General features: G+C 51.4%; 1 protein-coding gene across 2 annotated transcripts in view; it reads right to left on the minus strand.

Moving 5' to 3' along the window:
- Nucleotides 1–14,134, minus strand: part of EFTUD2 (elongation factor Tu GTP binding domain containing 2) — a 36,909-nt gene that overhangs the window by 853 nt on the left and 21,922 nt on the right. For both annotated transcript variants that reach the window (XM_040989306.1, XM_040989307.1), the window contains exons 10-26: nucleotides 13,412–13,578; nucleotides 11,837–11,961; nucleotides 9,780–9,843; nucleotides 9,103–9,193; nucleotides 7,441–7,576; nucleotides 6,654–6,781; nucleotides 5,809–6,002; nucleotides 4,865–4,976; nucleotides 4,382–4,522; nucleotides 3,474–3,575; nucleotides 2,529–2,611; nucleotides 2,000–2,086; nucleotides 1,695–1,821; nucleotides 1,496–1,583; nucleotides 888–1,006; nucleotides 710–804; nucleotides 67–220 (exon numbers count right to left, since the gene is read on the minus strand). In XM_040989306.1, the coding sequence (XP_040845240.1) occupies nucleotides 67–220; nucleotides 710–804; nucleotides 888–1,006; nucleotides 1,496–1,583; nucleotides 1,695–1,821; nucleotides 2,000–2,086; nucleotides 2,529–2,611; nucleotides 3,474–3,575; nucleotides 4,382–4,522; nucleotides 4,865–4,976; nucleotides 5,809–6,002; nucleotides 6,654–6,781; nucleotides 7,441–7,576; nucleotides 9,103–9,193; nucleotides 9,780–9,843; nucleotides 11,837–11,961; nucleotides 13,412–13,578 (2,013 nt within the window). The remainder of the gene's footprint in view (nucleotides 1–66; nucleotides 221–709; nucleotides 805–887; nucleotides 1,007–1,495; nucleotides 1,584–1,694; nucleotides 1,822–1,999; nucleotides 2,087–2,528; nucleotides 2,612–3,473; nucleotides 3,576–4,381; nucleotides 4,523–4,864; nucleotides 4,977–5,808; nucleotides 6,003–6,653; nucleotides 6,782–7,440; nucleotides 7,577–9,102; nucleotides 9,194–9,779; nucleotides 9,844–11,836; nucleotides 11,962–13,411; nucleotides 13,579–14,134) is intronic.

The following is a 14,134-nucleotide window of genomic DNA, read 5'->3' on the forward strand; positions in this document are numbered from 1 at the left end:
CAGGGCCGAGGTGACTAGCCTCGAGGGGGAGGAATCTATACCAGTTGGCCCGAGCAGATTTCTCACCTGCCAGTGGTGGAAGACGGACAGAGAAAAAGCTTGTCCCTGGGTATGAGTGCGGAGATCAGTCTCAAAACCAAAGGAATCAATGGCTGGGATGAAAGCTTTGATGGTGTACAGTGGGGATCCTGGAATGGGTGCGTCCTGAGTCACGTGTCCCCTGAGACAGAACAACAAAGGCTGAGTCTCTAAGCTGTGCAGAAGCCAAAGCTGAGCTGCAGTGCTGCTTCCGCTGTCCCCAACACATTCCAGTCCGGAGGCAGAATCAACAAGGAAACGCCGAACAGGAGACAGGGAGGCTGTGGCTCCCAGAGCAAGGCTTTGTGCAAGTCAGAGGGGCAGCAATCTTGGGGCAGAATGCAGGAGCAGGGCCCCTGAGGGGACAGCGTCCGGCAGACATTCCTACCCCGACCTGCCTCAGCACCACTTGCCAGGGACTCTGAGAGCTGGGGTTGAGGACTCAGAAGAATCTCCTCAAACTGCAATCTGAAGTCAAGCTCATTCCTTTCCTATTCTCTCCTGGAAAGCAAGCTCCCCAAGTTCCTTGACGAGAGGCTGGGGAGTCCAATCTTTCCTTCCCCACAGCACCTCCTGTCTCCTTGCTCCCTCTGGCTTCCAGCCCTCCCCCAAAACGCCCGAGAATGCTAACCTGCGCCTGGCCAGGACAGTGTAAACGGCAGAGACACAATCTGCAGGGGCCTGGACCTCCACAAAGTAGTAGGGCTCCATCAGACGTGGGGTGGCCTGAAACAGAGCAGGAAAAGCCTCCTTAGCTTGGGGAGGTGCAGTCTTGAGGCCCCCCATCCAGGGAAGCCAGACACTCTTACCATGAGGAAAGCAGAGTAGACAACTCTCCTGGCTGTGGGGATGATCTGGCCCCCACCCCGGTGCAGGGGCTCCTGGGCCACCATTGCATCCAGGATCTTGAACTTGACATTTCGAATCACTGAAAAAGAGATACAGACAGCTACCTGAGTTGGAATCTGAGGTGAGGCACCAGGCCACACCACCTCTCAGCTGTCTAGCAGCCACCAAAAACCCGGTACAAAAGTCATTCCAGAGCCGGGCATTGAAACAGATAAGAGGTCTGATGGTACACTGAACACATGGGGCTTTCCTAGTTAGCAGAAGATGGCAAAATTTATTTTTGGATAAAGAACAGATTCCAGGAATTGCAAATCTAGTCCCACAGGAACCACGCCCATCTCATTGTCCTCTCGTATCCCTCCTCAAGCACACCCGGAGCCATAGCCTCTTGAGGGAAGAGGAGCAAATGCCAGTCAGGAGCACCCAGCAGTGGCACCAGGGGGATGAGGCTGGTCCTGGGTACCTCACACTGCTTGTCCTGTCAGGAGAAGATGGTAGCCCACCCCCACAGTGTACCTGCGTGCAGGAGCCCTCGGGAGCTGGGGTGGGGAGGCTCTGACAGACTTACACTCATCACAGAGGGGCCCCTCCCTGGTTCCCCACTGGAACCCTTGAACGATACTGTCCTTCACCGAGCCAAGAAGAGCCTTGTCCACCTGCACAGAAACACAGGGGTGCCTTAGCAAGCTCCAAGTCAAGCACACCCACCAGGAGGATTCCCTCCTTCATTAGACAGCACCCCACAGTGCCCATGCTTCTTGCTGTACCTCCGATGGGAGAGTATCATCCACCAGGATATTGGGGCCGGTGGCATCAGGGCCAAAAGCCCAGATGGAACGGGCAGCCAGCAGATCCCAGTCATACTTGGTCTGAAAGAACTCGCCCAGTTTCTTCCTAGGGGAAAGTGGAGAAATGAGGGAAACGAGGTGTCACACAGCTCTAGACTGTTGGTTCCTGGGGCCACGCACCTGCCCACATCCCACCCGTGCAGTGCCGATGACAATACAGCAAAGGGGAGACACACAGCCCTGCAGAAGGATGCTCAGGCCTGGAGACTGGCAGGTCAGCCCACCTGTTCCACGTGATCTGGACCACCTCATTCTCGATGTCCTCGGCAAGGCCCTTCTCCAGAGGCTCGGCAATCATGGTGATCTTATTCCTGGCAGGAAGGAAATGCATGGGTAAAGAGGGTAAAGGACATGCATGCTAGGCCTGGCACAGGGCTAGCGGGCCAAGGCTGATAAAGCACAGCCGCTGCAGTGACTTGAGTGAAAGACACAGGGGTGGGGAAGAGCAAAAAGGGATCATCTTCTGTCTTTCTGCAGCCAAACTCACCTATTTTCTTAAAAAGAAAAGTTTGGAGCATATTTTTAAGATAGTTTATAGAGAGAAGTGACAATGACAAAACTATTAGAAGGGCCTTGGGTGCAGAATTCTGCAGCAACCTGTCCAAAGCCACACGTGGGGAGCAGGGCTGAAATCAAGAACCCCACGTGCCAATTTTTCTAACACAGCCCTACCACCACAGCACTTGTGTTGGGAGTGGAGCAGGGGCAGGGCCATGAGGCACTCAGTCCCAGGAACACAAATTCCCAGCTTACTTTTTATTGGGCGTTTCAGCAAAGCACTTGAGGGAAGATGTTTCTACCACTGTCTCACAAAATGTGACAACTGGGTCGGCCACCTGGAGATAAGATGAAGCATGGAGGTGAGGCACAGGTCCTGCAAAGACAACGCCCTACCTTCGGGGATTCTGAAGCTGCCTGCACTCCCTGTGAGAAGTCCCTTTTGCATTCATCAGCACTAGTAACAAACACCAACAGTAGCTCCCAACAGTCTGCACTGCACTAAGAGGCCTGAGCAATCTCAACGGAGCAGGGAAAGGATTTCCAGGTCAGAGTAACTGAGGGGGCGACACCTGGGGCCTTGACCATAGTCTTCCAGGGAGGCTTTCAACAACCACTCAACCATCTCCCACCACTGTTCAACAGCCCTGTGTGCCTGAAAGGGCGGTGCTAGGGACCCACTGGCAAGCACCCACTCCACCTTCACCTGTCATGTCCTCCCAACATTCCCACAGGGTCTGTGTCCTCTACAGTGTCAGCCTGGAGCACAACAGTGGAGGGAGGTGAAAGGCGTATTATGGGCATACGTCCCTAACAGAACAAGGCATTGGAGAGCACGTGTGTCTCAGCCAGGAGATGGCACAACTTTTCCACAGAACCATGCCAGGACCAGACACTCAATCGGGGGAGCCCGGCCCACTTCCCTGGACACCATCCACTCAGCCCTATTCAGGACAGATTGTGCAATTATTTTCCCAGCAAAGCACCAAGATGAATTTTGGCACCTTGACTTTGAGCAGACCAACCCAGTGGAGGGTAGCAAATCTTCCAGAAACTTCTCAGGGAAGGAGCCACAGAGTGGTTCCTGTGAGCTCTCTGCCCCTGCCCAAGGAGCTTTCAGGGAAATCAAGGATACAGTTCCTGGCAAAGCAGTCTGGAACTGCGAGCCCAGTTCCCGACCAGGCATGGGCACTACCGTACCTTGATGTCAATCTCTGAGTACATCTTCCGCAAGTCATGCATGACACAGTCCAGGTAGAGCTCCCCGGTGCCCAGGATCACATGCTCACCAGACTCCTCCACCTGCAACACAGCAGCCCAGGCGGTCAGAACCTGCACTCCCTGGGGCCAGCAGAGCAGATACAAGCAGACGAGAAGGTGCCTCCAGCTCAGAGGACATAGCCATTGCGCAGCATCTAGTCTCTCCAAGGTCTGTTGGGAAGCACCTATCTATCAGTCCTTAAGACCCCGGGACCACTAGGAGTGAGGTTACTCACTGAATTCCCATCTGAGCTGTTTAGGGAGGGAGGGGCCAGCACTGCAGCAAGCAGACTGAGCTATCACGTGCAATGTTGGCATCTCGTGTAAGCACCAATTCATATCTGGTCTGCTGCACTTTTGATCCAGCACCCTGGTTATGTGCCTGGGTAGGCAGTGAAGAACGGTCCAGTACTTGGGCCCTGGACCCACACCGGAAACCTGGATAAAGTTCCTAGCTTTTGGTTTGGGTTGGCCCAGTTCCAGCCATGCTGGCCATTGGTGCAATGAATGAGAAGATGGAAGATCCCTCTCTCTTCCTCCTACTACTTTTCAAGTAAATAAATCCACCCCCACTTAAAAAATAACAATAATTTGGGGAACTCACACACACACACACACAGCACTCTTATTCTGCTTTTAAATGACAGTAACACACAGGCTCTGGGAGTGATGCAAGCTGGGGAACATACACACACACACACACACACAGTGTCCTTGTCCTGGCTTTAAATGATAATTAAACACAGGTTCTGGCAGTGATGTGAGCTGCTGCTGGTAGTGGCCAGGAAGTTGGGGGCAGCACAGGCCAGGGAGTCAGGAAGTAGTGTTCACACAGGTCTCAGGCATACCTTGGTGGTGAGGGAAGGATAACTCTTGTTGACTTTGCGCAGGCCGTCGAGCATCTTGGGGAGTTCTGACGGGTTCACTGGCTCCACGGCAATCTTAATCACAGAGGTTGTGTTGAACTTCAATGGCCGGAAAATCTGAGCCTGGGATCAAAATGTAGAGGAGTTAGGGCATCTGCCTGTATGGACCTAGCAGGTGCAGCCAAGAGTCTAGGTCATGGACCTGACAGGGGCCATTCCACTCCCCCGTCAGGAATCACGGTGCTACCCTGAGGAGCATCTGTCCCCCGTGTTTCAGCAGAACTAAGAGCAGAAGAAAGAGCAGCATCTGAGGCAGCACAGGGAAAATTCAGGAAGCTCTGGTCTAGATGGCCAAGCCCTGGCGTGGGCTCATGAGCTCTGCTGCCTGCTGTTCTTGTGCACAGGGAGGGGTTTCTTGGGACCCACACCTCAAGCCAGCTTAGTTGGTCTCTTGAGACACTCTACCTCCTCATTGCCTCGGGGTTCAGTAATGGTTGCTGTTTTCACAATTGGTTGATCAACACCTTCAATCAGTACCCAGTTGCCTGCAGGAACACGGTTCACCTCAATGTGGTACCTGGGGTAAAACCCAATCATGAGTGACTGTGTACATTTCACCAAAGCACACTGAGCACTGGCTATGAGCCAGGCACAAGCTGGGAGCAGGGGAGAACAAAACAGATACATTCTAGCAGGGGAGAGATGCAACAATCAATCACATAACCATGCAAACATGTCACAAGCCATGAATACTTTGAACAGGAATATCCAACTGCAATTGGAGGCTCATGGTTAAGAGCTGCTGCCCAAGGTGATGCCATAAGCAGAGGCCAAGAGCACAGCTGAAGACTTCAACTGCCCCAGCGCTTCCACCTTTTTCTGCCTTCCAGGGAACAAAGATGCCTTGCTTGAGGCACAGAGAGCCACATCAGGTAACAGGCCTGCTTTTGGTTCTGCCTGCCAACTAAGATACCGACCTCAAACTGACAAGCCTCCCAGAGGCCCAAGCTCAGCTCCACTCTGCGGACTGGGATGTTCTAGGGATCTAGCAAAGACTTCTAATTTGGTCAAAACATAAACAGTAGAGGGTGGGAAACAATTTCTCTCTGGAATAAACATGGAAGTAATAACTTAAGCACATAAAAGAGGAAATGAAGAGGATTAAGATGAATAAAGATGGAAATTCTGCTACAAAAGTTCATGCAGTCATCTCAATCATAAAAGCAAGGATTCTGGCACTATCCCAACAACAGCTGCTGGTTGGCCTAGCACTCCCAGCACTCTGAAGTAGTGACAGTCGGAAGTCGAGCAGCTGGCCAGGGTCAGGTCACCTCTACTCTCAACTGTATGGTTCAGGCGCGACTGTTACCATGGAGGCCCACCCCCTCTAGCTCGCTGAATGGTGGTACCTGGCCACGGAGATCCAGAGGCGGCCCACAGTGCATATCTGAGAGTCTTCCTCGTCTTCTAGGGTGTAGTTCTCCCCCAGCACCTTCACGGGCTGCCCAGCATGGATGGTGCCACTCAGCACCCGGCCAAAGGCATGAAACTGCACTCCATCATCCGTGCTGTACATCTTAGTGGTGTGGCACATCAGTGGGCCCTGGAGGAGGGGAGGAGAGCAGTCTCAGCCACACACCTCCTTGAAGGAGGTGCTACTGTCTCCATGCCCTCCATGACAATAACATGAGCTCTAGGAGACGGCAGCCCAGACTTACAGGAAGACATGAGCTCTGAGGAAAAATCTCAAGCCTAAAGGACTTGAGAAAAATCTCTGTCTTCTGGGGAATAAGGCAGTAAGGAGCAGAAGCAGGTTTGGGATGGCAGATTGACACTATGATGGGACAACTTTCCTCAAATGTTCTCCAAAGACATAACTCACAATTCCACACTGGCAATAAGATTATGACAAGAAACTAAATGGCCTAAGGACCATCTGGGAGAGATGCTTTTAAAAGCCTTGACTGACAAGATTAACTTCCATTTGTTGGGCCTTTGTTGGCTGCCAGGGACCAAGCTTAACACAACTGAAACCCTCCCTTCATCTGCCCGATTCTCCCAGGTGGCATTCGGGGTTTACCACCCATTCTACATCCCAGGGCCTCGAGATGCAGAACGTACAAGTGGTGCTCCTAAGGTGCCAATGCCAGTAGTGGCCATGGTGGGCTGGAGTTCAGACCCAACTCTGTCCCTGGGGTCAGGGCAGGGAGACAGCAGAAAACCAAGGGGGTGGGGAGAGGACACATCCCCTTACATCAGGGTCACAGTCGCTCATGGCCTCGCCGAGATCAGAATCCACACCACCAGTGTAAGTATGTTCAATCTTAGGCTTGGCGCCCACCTTTGGAGAAGGGATATGCTGCACACACATATCCACAAAGCCTGAGGAGGGAGAAGAGAAGCCGTTACTATGCATCCTCTTGGGGCAGTGAACTAGAGTTCCAGATCCACTTCTGATGGTCAGGAAGCTCAGGGTCAGGGGATGGACCTGTGGCTCCAGTGGTGATGAAATGAGGATCCCAGGCAGACATGACTGTTTCCTAGGAACAGTTCCTGGGACCCAGCTTACAAAGACCTCCACTGTCTCCAGCAACCCTGGAACAGCCAGCTCAGTCCCCTGGGTCCTCCTCCCAGGCCTGTTGAAAACAATCCCTCACCTGATCCCTGGGAGAAGCACTGTGTGCACTGCTATTTACCAGGCTGCTCTGCTTTCCTAACAGGTAAGAGGGAGGAGCTCAGCAAGACAAGCTCGCATTTGTAAGCCAACGCCACCAGCCCCGCCCACTATTTCACACCACCAGGCACCCTTCCGGCTGCCCCTTCTCCTTTACTTGTATTCTCCTGGAAAGCAAACTCAATTGCTCCTGGTTCACAAAGTACAATTTTTGGTGCTGTTTGCTACACAGAGAAGTTGGGGGAGAAATGGGTGTTGTGCACCCCTGACTGTAGCTTGTGTGAAAAAGCCTCAGACCTGTGACTCTAATGACCCCCACGGCAGGGCATGGGGCTGGAAACGTGTAGTGCTGGGCGCCCCTCACTACCTGTGAACTCGCCGAAGAACTTCTTACAGACCAGCCTGAGCAGAGGGCGGATATTCAGCTTCAGCTCTTCCTTGGTCAGGTGGATGCCCAGTTCATCCAGCGTCCTCGGGAGGCTGGTGTCCACATCGCCCACCACCTGGAGGGCAGCGGACACAACAGCTGCAGTGATACCCTGGCATAGGGCCTCAGAGGAGGGCAAGAGCAGGCCAGGAGGCACAATGAGGAGTGACTCTACACCTTTGTCTTCTACCAGGAGCGCTCTAGGCAGCGTAAGTCTGGCTTAGGGGAGTCTCCCCATCTACACCAAGGCATACGGCTTGCCTGCTGTCAGTGCTGCCCCCTGGTGTTCTGAAAGGCAGCAACTCCCACTCAGGGATTCCCCCCAACCCCCATTTGGAGAGCAGAGTTAGAGGACTATGCTGGAAGGAACCAAAAAAGGTCACCTAGCAGTCCACCCTGTGGGACAGGGCCAAGTTAAACTGTCCTCAGCAGCCTCTAGGTCTCCACGGAACAGAGCACATAAATTTATTTTATTAATCCATTCCGATCTGACAGGAGATACTAAATACTTTTTGGCACTAATGAATTTTAATTGCTATTTGTCTTGTTGCTATGCTTGGCTGTTTTGTCAACTGGAACGGCCACACACATTCCATGTAGGTTTGTGTGTGTGCACTGTGCAGAGCAGTTATTAAATACCTGCATATTTCAGTACTGTCTTGGGACACATGTCTGCAAAAAATTCCCTACACAACACTGTTCCCTGTTTAGCTCCACATTTGCATCGCCCAAGTTCATGTCTGTGACAACTCAGTCTTTTCTTTGAGTATCCCACACGTTCAAGCACATTCTTTTTTTAAAAAATATTTATTTTATTTTTATTGGAAAGTCAGATATATAGAGAGAGGAGAAGAGACAGAGAGGAAGATCTTTCCGTCCGATGATTCACTCCCCAAGTGACCTCAAGAGCCGGTGCTGCGCCGATCCAAAGCCAGGAGCCAGGAACTTCTTCCAGGTCTCCCACATGGGTGCAGAGTCCCAAGGCTTTGGGCCGTCCTTGACTGCTTTCCCAGGCCACAAGCAGGGAGCTGGATGGGAAGTGGAGCTGCCAGGATCAGAACCAGTGCCTATATGGGATCCGGGTGAGTGCAAGGCGAGGCCATGCTGCCAGGCCCTGAAGCACATTCTTATACTCTGTGCTCCAGTTTCATTCTGATAAACAAAACACTGCTTATCGGTACACCCAGAATATGCAAAGAACAGTTCATGCAGGGGCTAGTATTGTGGAGTAGTGGTAAAGCCATCACCTAAGATGCCAGCATCCCACATAGGAACTGGTTTGAGTTCTGGATCCTCCTCTTCCAATCCAGCTTCCTACGAATAGCCTGAGAAAGTAGTGGAAGATGGCCTATGTATTTGGGTTGCTGTTACTATATGGGAGACCTGGAGGAAGCTCCTGGCTCCTAGCTTCAGCCTAGCACAGCCCCAGCTATTGCAAACATCTGGGAATTGAAGCAGCAAATGCAAGATCTCTCTCTCTGTAAATGGCTTTCAAATAAATGAAGCACTGAACAGATGTGTGGGACATGCAAAGATCACATTTACTAGCTTTTTGACGTCGTGCTTAAAACAGCAAACTGAATCCAGAGGCCCATCACTTACCTGAGCAAGGATCTTATAAAGCGGTTCCAGGATGAACTCCACAAAGCTTCTTTGGGAACTGCTGGTTGGGGCTTTTTTAGTGAATTTTCGCCTAAAATGGTAGGGATGAGCTTTTGGCTAATGGTTAAGACTTCAGTTGAGACACCTGCATCCCTTACAGGAGTTCCTGGGTTTGAGTCCTGGTCCCTATCACACTCCCAGGGGAGATCTGGACTGAGTTCCTGGCTCCTGGCTCTAGCCCAGCCAATCTCTGCCACTGCAGTTATTTGGGGATGAAATGGCAGAAGAGAACTCTCTGTCTCTTTGTCTCTAAAGTAAACAATAACATTTTAAGAACAATAACAGAGTTGGGAGTAAGCAGGAGAGGGAAGGCGTGTCCCTAATTCCGAGGATGTATTGTGAGCTCTGGATCTGATCCAGAGTCCAGGAGAAGACTGTGTATGAGATTGTCAAGTTCCCAAAGCCAGCCTCCTGAGAGGACCTGTAGTTACCACCTTCCCCTCCTACCTGTCCCAGTGGCCTGGGGACCCCCGGGGACAGCCTTTTGCTAGGTTGGAGCTCAGAGGGCCAACTCCCTCAGGGGAAAGACAGGGGTTTGTGCTGGGAGTTCTTTCTCTGATTGCTCTCACTGGGAAAATGGATCAACCTCCCAGAGTCACATCCCGCACTTTACTCACGTCTTAGGGTTGAAGTAGATATCACCCCAGAGTCTTTTAGCGAATTCCTGGTAATTAATATCACCTATAACAAAAGGAGGACAGTTAGAATCTACCTAGCAAAGCACTGCTCAAAACTGTTTCAGATGCCATAAATGGTTCGCAGCTGAAGAATTTTAGCCTTTCCTTTTTGGGATCCAGAAATATCCTTCTAACCAGGGGAGAGACAGGGACACCAAGGCAAGAAGATACAGAGAAGGCCCACAGTTGCTAAGGCCATGCTGTGCCTAATACAGGAGCTTAGCATCTCACTTCCAGCAAGCACCAGGAGATGTGGACAAGGGTGCAGTTCCCAGCCTTCGCTATGACGGACAGGCTCAGCTGCCAGCACACACCCTCTATCTGCATTTACACCTGTGCCTTCCTGGAGTGAGCCTAAGGGTCCTCTGTCCTTTCCCAATCCAGAGAAGCTCTGCTCTGTGGCCAGTGAATACAACCTTCCAGCTGCAGCTTTACCATTAGGCCCTAGGTAGCTTCAAGCTTCTAGTAAGCAGTCATACCCAACCTGCATCTCATTTCTCACTCTTCTCAGTTTGACTGTTAAGTGCTAATCCTGATCTAGTGAACCAACTAACCATGGCACAGTGGCTCAACTGGCTAATCCTTCACCTGCAAGTGCTGGTATCCCATAGTGGCACTTGTTCAAGTTCTGGCTGATCCATTTCTGATGTAGCTCCTTGATAATGTGCTTGGGAAAGTAGCAGAGCATGACCCAAGTACTTGGGCCCTTGCACCCAAGAGGGAGACCCAGAGTTAGCTTCTGCTTTTGGATCAGCCCAACTCTGGCTGTTGTGATCACCCGGGGAGTTCACCAGCAGATGGAAAAGTTCTCTCTCTGAGCTCTGCCTTTCAAATAAATAAATAAATAAATAAATAAATCTCTTGGGGGCAGGAGGAGGTGAGAAGTCCAGATTTTTCTGAGCCCAGAGTTCTTGTAGCACACAAACCCTAAGAGGCAGTGGTAACAGCTCAAGTAATCCAGTTGTTACCACTTGCAGGAGATCTGGATTGGATTTCAGCTCCCAGCTTTAGCCCTAGCTGAATACTGACCTAGCCCTGGCTGCTGCAGCATTTGGGAGTGAGCCAGTGGGTCAGAGCCCTGTCTCTGCAGCAGTTAAGAGGCCCCTGGGTACCTGCATCCTACCTGGAATACCTGAGCTCGAGTCCTGACTCTTCTTTTCCCATCCAGGTTCCTGCTGACGTACCCCCTAGAAGCACTAGAAGCACTAGGTCTGCACCCACACAGGAGACACAGCTTGAGTTCTGAGCTCTTAGTTTCAGTCTGGACCAGCTCTGAGCAGTTGTTAGCATTTGGGGAATGAATCAGAGGATGGAAGTTTAAATTGGTATAAAGTATTTGGAAATCCATATGTAATTTTTCATAATGTACGTTTTCTGTGAACTTTCTGAAGACTCCTTACGCCTAAGTAACATAATTTATTGTACAAAAAATAACAAAAGAGGGAGACCTACCAGGGCCTGCCCCATCAGCTCTATAAACAGGGTACTGGCAACTCCCCTCTGGGGATGTGACACACAACAGACTCTATTGGAATCTACAGTAACCGGACGCACAGGAGCAGGCAGCCAGGAGGCCAGGCCCAGAGACTGCACACACCTAGGGAAACCAGCTGGGGTTGTTGCAGAAGCTGACTGACTGCACGTCCAGTGTGAGCTCTCAGCGTGCAGATGTGCATGCGTCTAGAGCCAGTGGGAGTCGCCAGAAGTTGAAACCATGTGGTGAGGGCTGGTCACCTGGGAGAAGTGGCCTAAAGGGCCCTGGGCGCCTGGTGACTCACTCCCAGCTTCCTCCTCTACCAGGTCTTGTGTCACATTTGTTTTCCTAGTGTTTGGAGACCACTTGGCCCCTTTTGATCCAGAGACCAAAAAGAGGCCCAGATGTAAGTGTAACAGGCACTAAAACACTCTTCTTCCAGCAGGGCTTCCTGCGAAGCCACTCAGGGCACAGCACACCAGACCCAGGGGAGGCTGGCAAGGCAGCACCAGCCCGAGCTCACCGAAGGTGTCAGCGTAGATCTTGGCAAAGGAGCCCAGCGTGAAGCAGATGCTGTACTGGGAGCTGGAGAAGCAGACGTTGCCCAGCAGTGGGGACAGGATCAGGTTCTCATCGGTGGAATACATGCTGAAACAGATACAGAGTGAGCGCCAGGCCAGGCCTTGGCCCTCTGCCACCGGGGAGGGGTGGCAGTGTTTAGAACAGCCGCTGTCCAGCCCCCAGGAGGAACTTGCATAAGACATTCAGTCTGGCCAACAGTCTGGTCCAAGGAAGTGACATGATGGAGTCGTTCCCTAACTCTCAGTAACAAGCAGACTTCCCAGAGTCGGGAATGTACTGCACAACCTTGGAAGAGCTAACCACATCAGACAGACAAGGGAAAATCTGGAGGACAGAGGCAAAGACCTTGGGAGACAGGAAATGAAGCTAATGTGGTAAGAAAGGAATACATTTTGAGAGAAATCTCAATTTCACAAACACAAACAGACATTAAGAGAAGCTACTTCTCCTTCCTCTCTTCTCAACTCTACAGTTTTTGACTTTCTTCTACACATTTACACTAGTCCTCTGAATTGAAAAGGCCATGCAGAAACCACAAGCACTTCCCAATCTCACTAACACCTGTAAAGAGACCAGCTACACACAGGGACCACACCTCCAGCTCCATCCTGACTGCAGGGATTCTCTGACTCGGAAAAGACAAGAGCTGACAAAGAACAGTCCTCTTCCCCCTTGCACTCCACCCCTTTGCTGCTCCTCAGTGCTGAGTGGTTTCAATCCTTTTTACAGCTGCTGTGCAGTCCTTACCTCCATACTTCTAAATAATGTCTGTGCTACTTTGCCTGGTTTGAAGTTTAAAACATGCCCTTCTCATTTTTCTATTCTGGCAGTCAGGACTTAGGACCATCCCACCCAGAACCCTCCTTTTAAAAACAAGTTCATTACTGCTTTTGGACCCAGGATACCACGTGGGGTTCCAGGCATTCTGAAATCCTCCTGGTAAGCACCAGTGCTCCACGCAGGGCGGTTGCCTGAGGCAGCAGCCCACAGCCCTGCTGGCGCCATCACTACCCTCAGCTGCACAGATGTGCCCTCAGTCACGGGGTTCAGGAGTCACCCAGCACACCCTCTGGCCTGTGGAGGAGACAGCCTTTATTTAATTTCCTGCAACATGCCTCTAGGCAAATATTACCATCATTCCATTTTTTTTTTAAACAGAAACTGAAACTGAGCTTACATAATTTGCCCAACTTTTTGCAAGCAGAAGTCATTTCCCCACTTCACCTAGTTGGTATGTGGTGAGGATGAGAGCAATCCTAGGTTCAAGGTATTGCCCATGACACTAAATTAAAGATGTGTTAAGGTAACAACTGGCTAAAACAGAGTTAATGAGGTCAAGGCCATACAGTCAATCCCTACAGATACTGGAAATGTGCCTCTAGTCTCACCTGACAAGCTCATCAACACTTGTCAAGAAATAAATCCGAGTTACTCCCAAAGGTATTCAAGGGTAAAATTAAGATTCATAAAAACCCAGAGTCCCCGAGGACGAATTCCCCTCTCAGCAGCCTCCTACCTTATTAATCCATTGACCTCATCCACAATGTGGCGCAGCTTGTAATAGGCATCGGTCGGAGGCAGCTTCAGCTCCAGGATCAGCCGATCAATCTTGTTGATACACACGGTGACGGCCAGCCTCTCCTGCACTGCGTGCTTGATCAGCCGCTCCGTGTTCAGCATCACCTGAGAAACAGGAGGCCCTGAAGGTGGTGAGAGAGCTGGGAGAAGAGGGGCCAGAGAAGGGACAGAGAGCACCACTTACAAACCTCAGACCCGAGGGGTGAGAGCCCCTGGGGAAGCCGAGAGCACCCGCCAAAAGGCTGATGTGGAAGCAGCCTGGGGAGCTGCCCTTGCTGGACCAAGATGCATAGGAGCAGGGTGCCCACGTGGGGCTTTGCGGGGCTGGGGGGGTAATGCAGCAGACAAGAACCGTGCTGCCAGAGGAGCCGAGGCATGAGCGCACACGGATAAGTTTGCAGAAACATTCACCTATGTATCTGTCTGTCTTATTTGAACGGTAGAAATGCTCAGAGAAACAAAGACTGAGAGAGCTTATCAGCAATGGAACCCAAGAGCAACAGGCAGTGCACCTAGATGCCTGCTCCTAAACACCAGTGCCACAGTTAAGAAGCCAGAGCTGGGCTGGCACATCAGATTAAACTGCTGTCTGTGGTGCCAACAGCCCATGTTGGAGGTCAGTTCAAGCCCCAGCTACTCTGCTTCCAATCTAGCCTTCTAG

The sequence above is a fragment of the Ochotona curzoniae genome, unplaced genomic scaffold, assembly GCF_017591425.1.
Source record: "Ochotona curzoniae isolate NIBS_2020 unplaced genomic scaffold, NIBS_Ocur_1.0 contig_520, whole genome shotgun sequence".
Classification (NCBI taxonomy): domain Eukaryota; kingdom Metazoa; phylum Chordata; class Mammalia; order Lagomorpha; family Ochotonidae; genus Ochotona; species Ochotona curzoniae.